Source organism: Zootoca vivipara, chromosome 5, assembly GCF_963506605.1.
Source record: "Zootoca vivipara chromosome 5, rZooViv1.1, whole genome shotgun sequence".
Classification (NCBI taxonomy): domain Eukaryota; kingdom Metazoa; phylum Chordata; class Lepidosauria; order Squamata; family Lacertidae; genus Zootoca; species Zootoca vivipara.
This window is the reverse complement of record NC_083280.1, coordinates 11,196,789-11,215,734: the sequence shown is the minus strand read 5'-3', so window position 1 is coordinate 11,215,734 and position 18,946 is coordinate 11,196,789. Positions and strand designations below refer to the sequence as shown.

The 18,946-nt window shown below is 43.5% G+C and overlaps 1 protein-coding gene across 1 annotated transcript; it reads right to left on the bottom strand.

The window, feature by feature from the left end:
• Positions 1-11,742: 11,742 nt before the first annotated feature.
• Positions 11,743-16,862, bottom strand: NIFK (nucleolar protein interacting with the FHA domain of MKI67). The gene is made up of 6 exons (XM_035134027.2): positions 16,662-16,862; positions 15,277-15,405; positions 14,543-14,651; positions 13,726-13,937; positions 12,818-12,895; positions 11,743-12,321 (listed from the first exon to the last, which is right to left on the bottom strand). Exons 1-6 carry the CDS (start codon positions 16,797-16,799, stop codon positions 12,139-12,141), a joined length of 849 nt encoding a protein of 282 aa, XP_034989918.1. The 5' UTR covers positions 16,800-16,862; the 3' UTR covers positions 11,743-12,138.
• Positions 16,863-18,946: the final 2,084 nt, after the last annotated feature.

Here is an 18,946-nt window from a genome sequence, read left to right as displayed (position 1 = left end):
TGGCCTTCAAAGCCCATGAGCTTAAACCACCATGGTTTTGCTTGCTTTTGTAGGGAGCAGGTGATGATGTGGTCCAAACCACTGAGGCTCTTGGGCTTGCTGATCGGAAGGTCGGCAGTTCAAATCCCTGTGACGGGGTGAGCTTCTATTGCTCTGTCTTAGCTCCTGCAAACCTAGCAGTTCGAAAGCACGCCAGTGCAAGTAGATAAATGGGGACCGCTGCATCGGGAAGGTAAACAGTGTTTCTGTGCGCTCTGGTTTCCGTCAGGGTGTCCCATTGCGTCAGAAGTGGTTTAGTCATGCTGGTCACATGACCCGGAAAGCTGTCTGTGGACAAATGCCGGCTCCTTTGGCCTGAAAGCAAGATGAGCATTCATCCTGGTTTGTTTGCATGGAGGTTATACAATGTCACATCAAGAAGTTGTTATCCCCCACTTGCTGATGCGGTTTCCTTACCGCAAAATGGACCAACCTGGGGTGGAAATGACTCTGTTGCTCAGGTGTTCTAAGACCACCTTAATTGCACAACCTGAAATTTCTGATATGTGTTTGAATTCTGCTTGCAAAGTAGTGATGCTGGGTCAGGAAGCGGCTTGAAGAAAATGTAATTGTGCATTCCTCCCTACACAGCACAGCACACACACACACACACACACACACCCCACGTTCAGTGAGGAGCAAACTGCAACAATTTCAAAGAAATAGACTTTCACACTCGGCAGTCGTGACCTTTATCTGGCTTTATCCTTCTTTCGGGCACCATCTGCGATCATTACAGGGTTTAAAGGAAAAAGAAAATCTGTAGGCTTCAGGGGGTGAGATGAGAAACGGACTGAGCTGCTGTTGCTATATTAAGCTACATTTGAAGCTAAAAATAGCTTCTCGGCTTGTAGATGTAACGCTACTTGCATATCAATGGCCCATTTCTACTCCTCCTAGCAGATAACGATCTCTGGGCGCTTTGCTGCTGCTGCTGCAGATGTGAATGCCTATACAGATGGCATTTTAAAATAGCTTGATAAAAGCAAGGTGAATTTCTCTGCGAGGTTTACCAAAGGAAATTCTGTCTAAAGTGGGTTTCCCTGTGTAACAGCTCCCTGTCCAAATGGTCGGATCTAGACTGATTTTCTGCCGTTTCGGCAAAATGTTGAGGGAGACACTCAAAACGGCTCCTGCCACTCAACTCCGAGCACCGAGTTGTGCTATAATTGGCAGCAAAAATAGCCACAAATCTTCCACAACTGCTGCAAAGGTTAAGGGAGGTTGAACTTGGCTTTTGGAGAAGTTCCACAGCTTAGTGATAGAGCTGGTGATTTACATATAGAAGGTCTCAAATTCAATCCCTTCGCTTCTCTAAATGAAACAGGCAGCAGGTGATGGAGGGGAAAGACCCTCAGCCGCTGCCATAACATACAGTATGGAGCTAGATAGGAGCTAGAGAGCCTGATCTGGTAAAATGGAAGCTTCACTGGAACACAGCCACAGGAAGTCAGACCATTGGTGGTCTGCCAAGCTCGGTATCCTCCACTGATTGGTGGCAATGAGTCTCCAGGGTTTCAGGCAGCTGGCATTCCTGGCCTCGCCTGGAGATGCTATGGGCTGAATCTGGGACTGTGTGCATTGCAGGCAGTTGCTCTGCCATTGAGCTAATAGCCCTCTCTTAATGCTGCTATGGGACCCAGGTGGCACTGTGGGTTAAACCACTGAGCCTAGGGCTTGCTGATCAGAAGGTCAGCGGTTCGAATCCCTGTGGCGGGGTGAGCTCCTGTTGCTTGGTCCCAGCTCCTGCCAACCTAGCAGTTCGAAAGCACATCAAAATGCAAGTAGATAAATAGGAACCGCTATAGCAGGAAGGTAAACGGCGTTTCCATGTGCTGCTCTGGTTTGCCAGAAGCGGCTTTGTCATGCTGGCCACATGACCTGGAAGCTATACGCCGGCTCCCTCGGCCAATCATGCGATAAGAGTGCGCAACCCCAGAGTCGGTCACGACTGGACCTAATGGTCAGGGGTCCCTTTACCTTTTTAATGCTGCTATGCTCCTGAACCATCTGCTTGTAGTATCCCTGTGGAGGGTGGGAAGGAAAAATCAGACTCAGAAAATAGGGCACCTTATGGTGTACTGACTCTGAGCCCAAATTGCCTTGGAATTGAAGGAAGGAAGGATATCTATCTATCTATCTATCTATCTATCTATCTATCTTGCACTAAGAGGTTTCTCTGGGAGCCACTGAAATCCCCTGGGGTCATCCTTGTGCAGAAATGTAGCTTAGACCAGATGGCAGCGCAGAAACGGGAAGTAGCTTGAATTGCTAAGTGCTTTGTTGCCACTTCTGCTTCTGGGAAAGCAAGTGGGATGGCTGCTGGGAAGTGCACAGCAACCTCATTACAACACACAATAACCCATGTGGCTTCGGTGTTACAAAGTCCATTCCACGCACACACAAAAATCACACTGGTTTCACGTAAGGAAAGTTGAACTGCTTCTTGGATAATTGTTAAGATTGCCAAGTGGACAGGAAGAAAGATCCCATAAATAGCTCTTGTTCTGCTCATTTCCTCTGAGCACGAGTTTGATGTGCAGAAACCAGCAGGAGAAGCAATTTATGGCATGGCACTACACACGATCACTGGCTAATCAAACAGCGGGTACTGTTCTTAAAGGGACAATTATACAGACCAGTTGAAATGATGGCAATATCCAGGTCAATTCTGTCAAACAGAGATATTATGATCCAGGAAATTTATCTAGAGCACAATCCTACAGATGTTTACTTGGATGTAAGTATCACCATGTTCACTGAGGCTTACTCCCTAGAAAGTGTGGTTTGGATTGCAGCCCTATGAGGTCTTTTACAATAATCAACATTTCAACATTATCCAAAAGTCATAAAAACAAGTGTGTGCATGTGTAACAGAAAAATGCCAGACCCTCCAAGTGTCCCTATTTTCCAGAGACATCCCTGATTTAGAGAAGCCATCCTGGTTTCTGATTTGATCCCAGAATGCCCCATTTTTCCTTAGGGTGTCCCTATTTTCATTAGAGAAATGTTGGAGGGTATGGAGTTATCTGACCTTCAAGCTGTTTGAAGGCAATCCTGTATAGGGAAGTTTTTTTAAAAAAATGTTTAATGTTTTATTATGTTTTTATATGTGTTGAAAGCTGGGCAACCCAGTAAGATGTGTGGGGTATAAATAGTAAAATTATCATTATGGAATGGGACGTCCCTATTTTCATCGGATAAATGTTGGAGGGTATGAAATGCTGCCCTGGAACACAAGCAGGGAATTCACAAAATTAAAAACAAGGGATGCTCAGCCCTTTCCAGGAAGGGCTGACATAGCATATCCTTCGAAAGCTGTATTTGCACAATTGTACCTAGATGTTCCAGTAGTGATGTATGGAAGTGAGAGCTGGACCATAAAGAAGGCTGATCGCCGAAGAATTGATGCTTTTGAATTATGGTGCTGGAGGAGACTCTTGAGAGTCCCATGGACTGCTAGAAGATCAAACCTATCCATTCTTAAGGAAATCAGCCCTGAGTGCTCCCTGGAAGGACAGATCGTGAAGCTGAGGCTCCAATACTTTGGCCACCTCATGAGAAGAGAAGAATCCTTGGAAAAGACCCTGATGTTGGGAAAGATTGAGGGCACTAGGAGAAGGGGACGACAGAGGACAAGATGGTTGGACAGTGTTCTCGAAGCTACGAACATGAGTTTGACCAAACTACGGGAGGCAGTGGAAGACAGGAGTGCCTGGCGTGCTATGGTCCATGGGGTCACGAAGAGTCGGACACGACTAAACGACTAAACAACAACACCTAGATGTTCCAATGTGGAAATCCACATGAAAAATGAACAATAGGTGAGACATTAGCTAGGACAGTTGCATAGCGTGGCTTGCCAGCACCCAGGGCCATGCAGAAGGGGATGTGTGGGAAGGAAAGGGACAGAGTACACATGCACATTCAACTGCCTAACAGCATCCCATCACCCAGGAGATCACAATTAAGAAAAGAAGAGTCATTCCATTGTCTGGAGAAGCCACTTCCTGGTTCGCATGGAGAAGCCATTTTCAACAGAGCCCAGCGACGGAAGTGAGCAGTTGTATTGAGGCAGCACTGGGTGTTGAAATTTTGCACCCTCTACCAATTTTGTGCCTGGGGTAACCGCCCTTATGGCTCCTCATGCTATTGTTAGCATTTCACTCCTCCGTTGCTGGATGTGTGATTGTTACATCCCATGTCTGTGTTTACTTTCTAGGCTTTGAAAGTGTGAGAACAGAAGTCAGTCTGATCTCTCTTCCGCTGTACTGTACTTTTGTCCTCACTCTCTCTCTCTCTCTTGCAGAAGATGTGAGAAGACGCCATGATTGCTTTGCCCTGTATATATTGCTTAATAAATAGCTTAGAATGCTATTTTATAGTTAAAGCTATGGTTTTCCCAGTAGTGATGTATGGAAGTGAGAGCTGGACCATAAAGAAGGCTGAGCGCCGAAGAATTGATGCTTTTGAATTATGGTGCTGGGGGAGACTCTTGAGAGTCCCATGGACTGCAAGAAGATCAAACCTATCCATTCTTAAGGAAATCAGCCCTGAGTGCTCCCTGGAAGGACAGATCGTGAAGCTGAGGCTCCAATACTTTGGCCACCTCATGAGAAGAGAAGAATCCTTGGAAAAGACCCTGATGTTGGGAAAGATGGAGGGCACTAGGAGAAGGGGACGACAGAGGACAAGATGGTTGGACAGTGTTCTTGAAGCTACGAACATGAGTTTGACCAAACTGCAGGAGGCAGTGCAAGACAGGAGTGCCTGGCGTGCTATGGTCCATGGGGTCACAAAGGGTCGGACACGACTGAACGACTAAACAACAACAACAGAATGCTACACTCGTGCTCCACAATTGTTTCTGCTATACTCTGCTGATAGATTGTGCACGTCTTTAGATATGTGTTGCTGGTGCGCACTGGGACTGATTTGTGAACATCCCGGGCTGTGCTTCATCAGGAAGACGCCCAGAGAGGTCTGTCTCATTCTGGGGGCTACATGTGCCCCCCCCGGGCGTGTTCCAACAGCTATGCCACTGAGCTAGGAAGAACCTCGGTGACCTGGTTTGTACAAAAGTGTGAGCCGAGTCGTGGCTTAATGGGAACAAGCAAATATGTAGAGATACCAGTCCATACCAGTAGCCCACAATAACAAAGCACAGCTTCTTCACATATAAGCAAGAACATGTGAATGTGCTGCGGTGGGAAGGGTTTCCTTGAGCAAGCATTTACTCATAAGGACTAGCAAAATTTGGAGACATTTGGGATTCTAAGAAGAGCCCAGAGAAATGGTTGCCTCGCAGCTGGATGCTGCCCATCTCTTACATGCATGCTGTGGGGCAGGATAATCTCCCTGCCACTTTCATGCAATATGGTTGCTTGCTTGAGATGCTCCTCAGCCAAAACAGCAGTTGACACCAAGAAAGCAGGAAACTTTAAAGGAGGAAAAAGCATCATGTATTTTACATAATTCTAGGAACCTGCACTCTTACACGGCTTCGTATTAGTACTGTACCATTAGGCCTTCGGTTTCTGCAGATATGCAAAGCCAAATAATAAACTCTCCTAATAAAAGCCTAATGGTTTTGTTATTGTACCAAAAGCAAGGTGGGAAGAGATAATCAAGCGTTTAATTGCAGCAGGATGGACTCCCCTGATTTCAGTTATTAGCGTGGGCACCATTTCTTAACGCTTAACTCTTCCTGTAAAACTGTTACTGTAGCTTAGTCCTGTTCAGGTGTGAGAGAGATAGTTGGCTTTTCTGGGTTTTTTTTTTGTTCATTCCCTCTGTCCCTTTTAAACCTTTTTATTATGCTATGGATATTATCCATAAAGCGCATGCACACTTTACAACAGTGCTAATCTTCTTGGGCAAGAAGGGAGGAAAATAAATTGAAATAAGGCACCAGTCCAGATACCTGTCCAGCCACAGTATGGGGTTAGTGAATGGTGCTTGGTTTGGTGGATTGTGAGTTACACAAGCCCGAGGCAAACCCGCAAGCACAAACTGGCATAAAGGAAGACATAAAGAGAGATTTATTCACTCACTTCTCTCAGATGTGCATGTCCACCCTTGGAATGGACAATTGACCTCTTGGCCACCTAAAGAATATTTAGTGATTAATCAGGGTCAATGGGTTCATGGATTATTATATTTAAACAGGGTCAACAGGTCCATGGATTATTATATTTAAACATAGGGGGTTGTATCAGACAAAGTCATTCTATTAATGCAAGGAATTCTACTTACACAACATAATTTCATGGGAGGCGGAAAGGGAAGTGACATTGTGCAAGTGGAAGTCCTTGGATACAACCCGCAGTTGTACCCAACTGAGCCATACTCAGAGTAGACCTGTTAAAACTAATGGGCAAGTTACAGTAGCCCGTTCCAAGGGGTCCAATGAGTGTGGCTCAGATACAAGCCATAGCTGCTGTCTCCAGCTCTTAGAAGGCTACTCTTCATGTTACCTACAATAGCCATACACCAAAATAAATATAGCCTGAGAGAGAATGACTTTATCCTTAATGTTGACTTTAAAGTAGTCTTTCCCAGTCTGGTGATTGCCAGATAGAATCAGACTTTCCATCTGCTGCCAATGGGAATTGTAGTTCAACTGTACTTCTAGAGGGCACCAGGTTGGGGAAGGTTACTTTAAAGCATAGTTGCATGTGGGCAGCCACTTCCATGACTTTTAGAATAAAGATGTCAACATCCCTACTTTTCAGACACATGGAAGGAAGCATTCTTTAATGGTGGGCAGTGGGATTCCCACCTTTACACAGTCTCAACTTGCAGTTGGTGACTATAATAATGTGTCTCTAAGACCAAATGGGCAGTGGAGGGCGGGAATCCATTGTGAATTATACTTTATTGGCTTTGGCAAAGTAACAAATGCATGAAAGGAAGCTGCAGCAAGGAAATGTGCCATTGAGTTGTACGTGGACCAACTGTGCTATTCAGGGAGGGATGTCCTGTTTTAATTATTGATAACCACATTGCACTAAGTGATGCTCAGTAGTCTATTTTTCAGACATAAATTGAGTTTCATGAAACGAGGTCTCGTGACATCACTTCCTCTGCTACTAAATCTTTACTGAGAAATGAAGTGCCTTATGTTAGCTGTGGACATCAGCGTTCAATAATAATTCCTGTGCAACCCCCACCCCCTACCCCATGAACTACTTAAGCCGCCAAAGTGATCTCCTAAAATTCTTTTCAGTTTAAGTTATGGTAGCCTTAATCCCAGAGGTAACATTTTAAATACAGTAAGCACTCAGGAGTTACATTCCTGGCATCACGCCTAAAGCCAAAATCACAGATAGGCAAAACACATTGGATGCAATGGCAGGTGGGATTGCCAAAGTCGTTTTTCCTGGATGTGCACCACTTTCATCATTATTATTTTGTGTGTGTGCCAAGCATGTAAATCTGAATGTGCACAAGTTTAAATGTGCGTAAGGTACAGGCTTACTGTAAAATACAGTGGTGGTGGGGGGATGCAATTTTTCCGTGGGACAGATTTCCTGACAGAGCCAGTCACAATCCTGCAAACTGGATTATTGCAGTGACACATATGCCACTACTTATTTACTCAAGAGATGGATCCTGGTATTTGATCCACGTGGAACGTGCTCAAGTATACACAAGTCTGGTTTAATTAGTATGACTTACATTAAGTACTGGGACCCAGGTGGCGCTGTGGTTAAACCACTGAGCCTAGGGCTTGCTGATCAGAAGGTCGGCGGTTCGAATCCCTGTGACGGGGTGAGCTCCCGTTGCTTGGTCCCAGCTCCTGCCAACCTAGCAGTTCGACAGCACGTCAAAATGCAAGTAGATAAATAGGAACCGCTACAGTGGGAAGGTAAACAGCGTTTCCATGTGCTGCTCTGGTTTGCCAGAAGCGGCTTTGTCATGCTGGCCTCATGACCTGGAAGCTGTACGCCAGCTCCCTCAGCCAATAATGCGAGATGAGCGCACAACCCAAGAGTCGGTCACAACTGGACCTAATGGTCAGGGGTCCCTTTACCTTTACCTTTACATTAAGTACTATGCAAACATGAGCCACTACCACCTGGAGCAATGTGGCCACGGTCCTTTTAATCAAATTAGTGATAAATACTAGAAATTTGATATTTTATCTGGATCATATAGGACACAGCTTGAGTTGCTCCTATGCATGCCTACTCGATCACTTTGATCTGGGCAAGCCGCATTTCTAAACAGTGTTCTAGAAATGTTTGCATTTGTTAGAGGTTGTTCTTTCCGCACGGCAGCAACTTTGCTTTAGAATGTCTTGCCTAACAACATTTTGTAGTAAGATAAGTTGAACATAACAGATGTAAGAACCTTTGTAGGTCAAGGCATAAAACGACCAACCTTTTGTTTTCTCAGGTAGGTCTCATTGATTTTATGCTTCGCCAGCTACTGAAACAATAATCTTCCGCTTTCAGAAAGGGCTTTCATTTTCTCTTTCTTTCTCACCCAGAAGACCTATTCCCCTTTTCCAGTTTTTGCTCTTGAATCAGTACAGTAATTGCTTAAACCTCCCTGAGCTCAAAGACCAGAAGTACCATTCATGAACACAGGAGGAAAACCTGGCTTTCTAAGCTCACAAGAAATCCTGCCCCCTTGTGATGAGCAGTATTTTTCTAAAGGCAGTTTTGTTACCTTCAACTAGGTTACCGTGAATCCTATTCACACATAGAATCATAGAGTTGGAAGAGACCACAAGGGCCATCCAGTCCAACCTCCTGCCAAGCAGGAAACACCATCAAAGCATTCTTGATATATGCCTGTCAAGCCTCTGCTTAAAGACCTCAAAAGGAGGAGACTCCACCACACTCCTTGGCAGCAAATTCCACTGCCGAACAGCTCTTACTGTCAGGAAGTTCTTCCTAATGTTTAGGTGGAATCTTCTTTCTTGTAGTTTGAATCCATTGCTCCGTGTCCATTTCTCTGGAGCAGCAGAAAACAACCTTTCTCCCTCCTCTATATGACATCCTTTTATATATTTGAACATGGCTATCATATCACCCCTTAACCTTCTCTTCTCCAGGCTAAACATACCCAGCTCCTTAAGCCACACCCTCACTTTGTTGTGGAAATGTGCATATTTTGTGGCCTCTTCATTTCAAAATGCTATCATATCATGATTAAATGCCATGTGTTTCAAAAAACGGGGGAAATGCTTCATTTTTTATTTTTATTTTTTTACCAATTTAGCACATAATTGGAGTAGGGACGATGATGACAGAAGGCTGAATCCTTGAGTAAAAACTTTCAAGGCATGGCACATTTATTCTTTTTTAAAAAAATTCATGTTTATTCATTTCGCAAACATAAAAAAACAATACTTACACACCAAAAAGAACACATTAAAAAAGTACACAAAAAAGACAAAAGAAAAAAAGTATCTAATAACCTCACATCATCTTCATAACATTTTAGACTTCCCCGGTTCCCCCCTCATTGATTCCCTATTTCAATTAATCAAAAAGCAGTTTTCACAATATTAAATGAATATTAATTAAAATTTCATTTCTACTTATCACCATTCAATTCTATCTATATACTCCAAATATATCCTTATACTATAATCTATTAATTGTATCTCCCTTTAGCTTAGATTTTACCAGCAATGAAACTCCATTTGAATATTTCCTCCTCTCTCCTAATCTTTATAATCTTTATTCATTAAGTACACCCACAAACATATTTTCACAATGTTGGGTGCTAGTTCCTTGCAACCTCAGCCTATGTATAAACAGCAGCTGTCTGAAAGGCAACGGATACAATAAATATGGTACCTTAGATGACTTTCTTGCACATCAAGGCAAAGCAATTATATATATATATATTTACCATCCCAATATATTACCAGGAAGGTTATTCCCACGGTGATGGAATAAAAAGCAGCATTCTAGCAGAATAATTATCAGCAGCCGCTTGGCAGAAGGCAAGCAGTAACAAATGCATGTTCCTTTAGAACAGGGGTCAGCAAACTTTTTCAGCAGGGGGCTGGTCCACTGTCCCTCAGACCTTGTGGGGGGCCAGACTATAGTTTGATTTTTTTAAAAAAAACTAATTCCTATGCCCCTGAAGAAAAACCTTGAACCCAAATCCAACACCTTTGTTTGGGGCTCCTTCTTTGTTCTCCTGCATGAGGGGAAGGACCCTGTTGCAACAGCAAAAATAAAGGCTTTGCTTCTCACAATTCTCTGGTTGGCCTGTGTTATATTCTCCGACCGATGGAGAACCCAATAAGGGCTCTTGTGTACCCCATAAGGGAATAAGGGCAGATTTTTGCTTATAACATCCCACAAATAACCCGGAGATGCATTTTAAATAAAAAGACACATTCTACTCATGTAAAAACATGCTGATTCCCAGACCATCCGCGGGCTGGATTTAGAAGGCGATTGGGCCGCATCCGGCCCCCGGGCCTTAGTTTGGGGACCCCTGATTTAGAATTACAGGATTTATTGCTACAGGTAGGTAGCCGTGTTGGTCTGAGTCGAAGCAAAATAAAAAAATTCCTTCAGTAGCACCTTAAAGAGCAACTAAGTTTTTATTTTGGTATGAGCTTTCGTGTGCATGCACACTTCTTCAGATATTTATTGCATTTGTATCCCAACTTTCTCTCTCCGAGGAGCTCAAGGTGACAGATGTGATCCTCCTCCTCCTTTAATTCCCCAGAAACAACCCTGTGAGGTGGGTTAGGCTGAGAGGCAGTGACTGGCCCAAGGTCACTAGGTGAGCTTTGCAGCTGAGCTGGGATTTGAACCCTGGTCTCCCAGGTCCTCGTCCAACGCCCTAACCACCACCCTAACCATCTTGCCCACCTTGATGAACATCAAAACCATCCCAAGTGCCAAGCCATATGTAACTAAACAGTGGCGTGAGGTGCTCTAAGTAGTACACAGTGCAGCTTTGGGCACACTGGGACAGGTGTAAGAGACGTCACTTTGCTGTCTGCTCCACAACATACCAGACGAATGGCAGAAATGGTGCAAGGCAGAATAGTGGTACTGACATACTGCAATGTATGCTGCACTTGCACTAATCCAGCAGATGAAGAACAAAGGAAGCTGCCTTAAACAGAGTCAGACCCATTGACTTATTTAGCTCAATGTTGTCTGTGCCAGGTGTGGGGAATTAGTCTCTCCAGATGTCGATGAACCGCATTCCCCATAATTCCTGGCCACTGGCCATGCTTGCTGGGCTTGACTGGAGTTGTAGACTGCAGCAAGTTCTCGAGGGCCCCCACCTAGTCTACACTGAATGGAAGCAGCTCTCTGGGGGTTGCAGGCAGGGGGCCGTTCCCAGCTTTATCTGGAGAGGACAAGGATTGAGCCTGGGACTTTATGCATCCAAAGCATGTGTCCTGTATACAGTGGTACCTTGCTTCTTGAACTTGATCCATTCCGGGAGTCCCCAAAACTGTTTGAAAACCAAGGCGCGGCTTCCGATTGGCTGTAGGAGCTTCCTGCACTCAAGTGGAAGCCATGCCGGATCTTTGGCTTCCGAAAAATGTTTGCAAACCAGAATACTTACTTCTGGGTTTGCGGCACTTGGGAGCCGATTTGTTAGGCAACTAAGCCATTTGAGAACCAAGGTACCACTGTACGTACAGTACTGAAAACCATTTATATGGCTGATAACCACTGCTTTCAATAATTTAACACACTACTCCAGTGAATTTCAACTTTTTTTATTCGAACTTAATTTCAAATGAGTCATAGTTGGAAAAAAACAAAATATTCCTCAATATCCTGTTTCTGCTGACAATCTATACATGTTTACTCTCCGGTCATCTGCGACATTTTTTTATACCAGCCACACACTTTAGTTAAAATGCTTAAGACAGTACATTTCAGCTCCCCCACCCAGTAGGTCAGAAATAGGTCTAAGTTGGCAGAATCTTAAACTAGTTCTCCTTGTGGGAACATTGGCTTGTTATACTTAGGAAATATAGTTTTGATTGGAGACTGATGTGAGGATCATCTATTGTAACTACGCAAGACTCTCTAAAATCAGGACTGCTTGGAAACTCCTTGTGAAATGAATGTGTCCTTTAGCTGAAGAAATATTTTAAGTTTTGCATTTCCTTTTCGTGCCAGCTGTTTTTCTTTGTAGCTTTGCTGTTTTGGCTTTTTGTGCCGCAGTCTTTATACTTGCAGGTGGTAGTTTGAAAGTTATTTCTTTGTCACTGCTATCTTCTGGCTCAGATTTTCGCCGTTCAAGAAATGATGGGGTACACACAGGGGTAGGATCCTGGACATGAGAAATAAGGATGTTGCTAAATTCTGTTGGACCAACATCATGTTACAGGTGAAGGGGGGCATTTTCCCAGCACTGCATGAGCAGGCCTCTGCTCATGAAACAGAACTTAGCTATCCCTCTCCTCGGGGCTACCAATTTGCTCCCCAGGGTCCCATCCTACCAGGAAATTGCATCAGGGGAAATCGTTGGTGATGGGATGCAATGAGACAAAATTGAGGCCTGCAGGTTTGTCACATTTACGTCAACACTGATTTGTGGACGCAAAGGGAAGGCACAAAATGAGCACAAAGGTGTCAGACTCTCTAGAGGTGTTGTATGAAGGCCAACCTTCCACTCTGCAGAGGTCCAATAATTTTGTTCTTATTTAGCCACCCAAACACCTCAAAATATTTCTCAGAGATAGGACCATGACAGGAATTCAACTGACTAAAAAACCCAAACCCTTTCTTACTAGTACTCTTTGGGAAGACCAACACTTTAAACTTACCTGACTGCTCACAGACACATTCATGCTCAAGTTCAGTTTTGAAAGCTTCTTTTTCTTAATCAGAGGCATTTCAGCGGCCTATGGAAAAGAGGCTCAGCGTCAACGTGATCCCTATGCAACCTGCATTTACAGCCAAAATGTCCTTTGTGGACCCCACTGCATTTAATATGGTTAAAATACCATCTATTTATACAACACACACACAAACACACAAAATGGTATCCTGCCATCAAAACAAGATTAAAATACTGTCCTAGAATTGTGCCTTTTTCTTAATAAGCAACAAAGGGCTACAAAACCCAATTTCAACTCCAGCTTAGTTGGGATCTGTTATGACAGCTTAGGACCACTCCACACATTGCTTATTTTCAGGTGTTTTTAATAGGCAGACTAGTACCTCGTGGGCTTAACAAAACACATACCAGTTGTAGTTACTTGTGACACATCAGAAACCTGATAGGAAAAACTCATCTATTCTACAAAAGCTTTCCTGTCTGCTCACCTGGAAGTAATCGTTACTCACCACCAGAGACCAGGCAAGTGGCTGTTTACAAGTCTGACCTTAGTTCTTTTACTGGTAGACCAAAATGTGTCAAGAGTGAAGGCAAGAAATATGTTTGCAGACACATGTATCACATAGGTAGGTGACCATCTTCAGGAAGCTATAGATCTGTGCTGGATGCACACTGGGTGACAAGCCAGGGTTTGCCTTTGTGTCCTTTGTAAAAAGGCCCAGAGACTCCATTCTTTTACTGAGTAAAACATTCACAGATCTTCCGCTTGCTCAATGACAATATTACCATTTGTAATCCCTGTTTAAAGCACATACTTTGCAATTAGCACTTGACTTAACACGTTTGTATGTTAACCTCCTTCCCATTGGGGGAGCGGGCAGGACATTCACTTACAAAGCCAGGAAAATCATAATCAATTCTCTTCTTAGCCAGCCTTTTCCGCAACTGCCGTTCCTTCTTCAGCAACCGCTGCATCATCTTTGCTTTCTCTTGGGCTGTTCGCCTCCGGTTGTAGCGTTTCACTGCTGGATAGGACGGCTTGCTGAATATTTTCTCGCTACCTTTGAACAGGTTTTCACACACCTTTTCAGGAGGCATAAACTGGCCTGTATCACAAACACGTTACACCAAAGATCAATATGGAAGCCTAGAAAAATGGAGCAGTATTTGCCAAAGCATGGAAATCTGAATGTTAAGTTGTGTGTTCCCCAACTATATGCTATGGATCACTACAAAAGCACTACTCTCAACTCCCATATCTAAACTGTCCTTTACACCGGGCAGGAATGAAATATTGCTGTGCTTTAGGCTTCTCAGTACACAAGGAGAAGCACCCAGTCACGTTCATCCACCTGCCTTGACCTTTATTTCTGGCACAGAGTTATCAACATCTGGCTGATATCCAATAGCTTCCCACCTTCTCTTACATATGCACTTGGGCTGGCTTCTTCAATGACTGTCACTTGTGTCCACCAAGCTCTCAGAACAATTCTATCATCTGTTGGAATTGAATTATAATTAAGTGGAAAGCGTTGTTTGGTTGCTTCATTAATGGTATTGGGACAAAGTAACAGGCAGGTTTGAGGGACAGTTTTCAGAGAAATGATATTCTGTAAACCAGACTGTGGCAAGGTTTGGAAACTGATTGATGTTACTACTTCAGAACTGCCACATTAAATTTTCCTTTTGGGCAAGAAACTCATTCACTCACATTTCAAAAGTCGTTCACCGAATAGGTAGTTGTTCATGGTATCTGCAACGATCTTAGCAACTTCATCATATTCAAATTCCACAAATGCATAACCTTTGCTGCCCCCAGTCTGTTAAAGATAAGGAGATAAACCTTGAAATACATTTACATGCTAAAATGAATCTGTGCTGAACTCTATTTTTTCATGGTTGAAGGATCCTAGAGAAAAAGGATTTCTGAACCCGATTAACTACTTTTACTGCAAACATATTTCTTAAAGTAAGACAAATATAGAGACATGCCTATTGGTTTAATTTAATGACCACAGGGAGCCTACATGTTAAATTACATACTCTGTGAACCGCCCTGAGACCTCCGGGTATAGGGCGGCATATAAATAAAATAAATAAACAAACAAACAAACATTGATATTGTTCTGAAGGCCAACATGAATGACTCCAGAAACTACAACTGTCTGTTGTAAGGCGTGATAGGGCCTGGTTGGAGGGCAAAGAACTTAACTGAAGCATTTTAAGAAGTGTCACCCTTAAGAATATATGGAAAAGTAACAACACACCAGAGGGTCTTTTCTGTGGCAGCCCTCCCACCAGAAATCCTTCACTGCACCTAAACTTTTCTGTTTTTGTGCTCTCCTAGTTCTTCAGGGTGCTGTGAGCTGTGTGTTAATGTTTTATGGTGTTTATAGTGTTCTACCTTATTAGGGAGAAAGAAGATATTTTCCCTCCCAATTTTACCTTTTTACTCCTTGAAAGTCGAAGTCTTGTAACTGTCCCAAACTGATCAAAGTATTCTTTAAGTTGTGGTTCAGAGAGACCCTTTGGGATATGACCCAAGTAAATTACACCAGGTGTCAGCTTCTGATTCTGTAGTATATATGAAAGAATTAATTAACATTTCAAAATACACCCTCGTGCACATTCGTTCAATACCTCTGTTGATCTCCCTGTGCAGAGCAGTTGCAGAGACATGGTGGTGGAGAGACAAAAACATTTCCTATATGAGTGTTTACCTTGTGCATTTATGAACATTTTTTCTATATTTGAGACATTAGAATTCTTATAACAGAGGCATGATGGTGGACAAGCAAGATCGTTTATTCTTGTCCAAGCACCACTGTCACAAGCTATTGTTTTTGCTCGTTACTACGTTATGCATTTTTGTGTTTTTATATTGCAAACCGCCCTGTAATCCTTGGATGAAGGGCGCTATAGAAACTGAACAAATAATAAAAACAATAGGAGCATTGTAAATTATTTCTGTGGTACTGCAGCAACATATGAAAGAGGCTTCCATCACCATGGAAACAGCAATGATTAAAAAGTGGCCGAAAAGCAGGAGCTTCCCAACACTTTTTCAAATGTGTGAAGTAAAGACCCCACGGAGTCAGATGAGAATTACAGGTGAAACTTGGGAAATTAGATTATCGTCGAAAAGTGCATTTATTTCAGTAATGCAACTTAAAAGGTGAAACCAATATATGAGATAGATGCATGACATACGAAGCAAGATATGTCATGCCTTTATTTGTTGTAATTGTAATTATTTGTCGTTAGGCGGGTCAATTATAAATGGAATGTAATTAATGAAATGTAATAGAGATGTTTATTTTTGTATTATTGTAACTATTTGTTTTATTACTGTGGAATTTCCAAAAGAAAGCATTTGTAAAAATTAAAAGAAAAATTAAAAATAGTAAGTTGCATTACTGAAATAAATGCACTTTTCGACGATGTTCTAATTTTCCGAGTTTCACCTGTACAGTTTCTTTATCTGGGTGTGTGGGGTTAGGACCTCCTGGTTACCTTTGACATGACGCCTAATGCTCCAGAGGAGAAAAATAAGAGTCACGTCAAAAGCAACAGGAAGCTCTAGCTTCCGAACAGCGAAACTCTAGCTTCTGTCCAACTCCATGGAGTTACTACTACCACACGCACGTTTGACAGCTACTCCTAGGAAACAAGTGGAGAAATCTAGGGTCTCAGCATGGCCACAAGGGAGCCACAGACTGGGGCAGATAGAAGTCGTAGCCCAACATTTATGCACCTTCCTCTGCACGTGGACACCAAATCCCACATCACCCCCCTCCCAACTCCGCTTCTCCTCCTCTTTTCGCTCTCACCTGGGCAGCCGCCTTGCGTACGCGGTGCACTTTGGCCTGGAACTCCTTCTGCCTCTCCGGGTCCAGGGAAAGGAGAGGGGGAGCCGCCAGTGTGGCCGTTGGTTTCGTCGCCTCCACAGAAGAAGAAGACGCCGCCATCGCGCCCACTGTGTGTGGAAGGGAATGCCTCTTCCCCACCCCCTGCACGTGGGCAAACCTGGAAGCGGATGCAGCCTTGCGTCATTTCCGCTTGACGAGGGAGTTCCTTTTTCGAAAGTGACGTTGAGATAGGTAATTTGAAGAAGGAACTAGGGAGGGAACGGCAGCGGCCCCTGCTGGATGGAGAGTGGAACTGTCGCCCCCTTTATTTTAACCAGGACTCTACCGCTTGGACTTCGTTGAGGCGGCGCATGTTGCTTTAAAGTTTAAACTCGGCTGCCCTTTTTTTAAGGCGCTTTCCATTTACTTTTTTAGTGTAAGCCGCCTTGAGGCAGTTATTTAGAAGGCCGTTAATAATGCCAGTGATAAATAATAATAAAAGCAGTACCAGCTGTGGATTTGTGATTGAATTGGGAAGGTGGGCATCCACAGCATTAAATATTCATATTGGTTTTCAATTGCAATTTAATTGATTCTTTTATTCCTTCTTGTAAAAAAACTAAAATACGGAAACATCCCTCCTTCCAAGCCTTTGGCTAATTAAGCAATCCATGGCCTTTTAAGCTGCGTGGTGTGTTTCTTTGTGGCAGTGTGATTGTGCCGTCTGTTATTATGTTACGTATTTTGTATTTTTCTAACTAAACAGCTCTGTAGTACTCGGATGAAAGGCGGTATGGATATTAAATCAAAAGATAACAATAAAATACAATCTATAATAAATGATACAATTTGCAGCAAGTAATGGAGCACATTGCAATTGCTGCAACAGGCAGAAAAATCACCAAGTGTCCCGCAAAAGACCCTCTTTGCATAGGCTTGCACTGCAAAGTCTGTAATCCCACGCAGTCACCTGGGAGTAAAGTCCCATTGCACATACGGTTGTTGTTTAGTCGTTTAGTCGTGTCCGACTCTTCGTGACCCCATGGACCATAGCACGCCAGGCACTCCTGTCTTGCACTGCCTCCCGCAGTTTGGTCAAACTCATGTTCGTAGCTTCGAGAACACTGTCCAACCATCTCGTCCTCTGTCGTCCCCTTCTCCTAGTGCCCTCCATCTTTCCCAACATCAGGGTCTTTTCCAAGGATTCTTCTCTTCTCATGAGGTGGCCAAAGTATTGGAGCCTCAGCTTCACGATCTGTCCTTCCAGGGAGCACTCAGGGCTGATTTCCTTAAGAATGGATAGGTTTGATCTTCTAGCAGTCCATGGGACTCTCAAGAGTCTCCTCCAGCACCATAATTCAAAAGCATCAATTCTTCGACGATCAGCCTTCTTTATGGTCCAGCTCTCACTTCCATACATCACTACTGGGAAAACCATAGCTTTAACTATACGGACCTTTGTCGGCAAAGTGATGTCTCTGCTTTTTAAGATGCTGTCTAGGTTTGTCATTGCTTTTCTCCCAAGAAGCAGGCGTCTTTTAATTTCGTGACTGCTGTCACCATCTGCAGTGATCAAGGAGCCCAAGAAAGTAAAATCTCTCACTGCCTCCATTTCTTCCCCTTCTATTTGCCAGGAGGTGATGGGACCAGTGGCCATGATCTTGGTTTTTTTGATGTTGAGCTTCAGACCATATTTTGCGCTCTCCTCTTTCACCCTCATTAAAAGGTTCTTTAATTCCTCCTCGCTTTCTGCCATCAAGGTTGTGTCATCTGCATATCTGAGGTTGTTGATATTTCTTCCGGCAATCTTAATTCCGGCTTGGGATTCATCTAGTCCAGCCTTTCGCATGATGAATTCTGCATATAAGTTAAATAAGCAGGGAGACAATATACAACCTTGTCGTACTCCTTTCCCAATTTTGAACCAATCAGTTGTTCCATATCCAGTTCTAACTGTAGCTTCTTGTCCCACATAGAGATTTCTCAGGAGACAGATGAGGTGATCAGGCACTCCCATTTCTTTAAGAACTTGCCATAGTTTGCTGTGGTCGACACAGTCGAAGGCTTTTGCATAGTCAATGAAGCAGAAGTAGACGTTTTTCTGGAACTCTCTAGCTTTCTCCATAATCCAGCGCATGTTTGCTATTTGGTCTCTGGTTCCTCTGCCCTTTCGAAATCCAGCTTGCACTTCTGGGAGTTCTCGGTCCACATACTGCCTAAGCCTGCCTTGTAGAATTTTAAGCATAACCTTGCTAGCGTGTGAAATG

Coding starts and splice junctions, on each gene's coding strand:
- NIFK (XM_035134027.2), bottom strand. CDS start 16,799: ATGGCGGCGTCTTCTTCTTCTGTGGAGGCGACGAAACCAACGGCCACA. Junction 13,938..14,542: donor CGGTGAACGACTTTTGAAAT/GTGAGTGAATGA, acceptor TTTGTGATACAG/GCCAGTTTATGCCTCCTGAA. Junction 12,322..12,817: donor ATGTGTCTGTGAGCAGTCAG/GTAAGTTTAAAG, acceptor TCTCATGTCCAG/GATCCTACCCCTGTGTGTAC.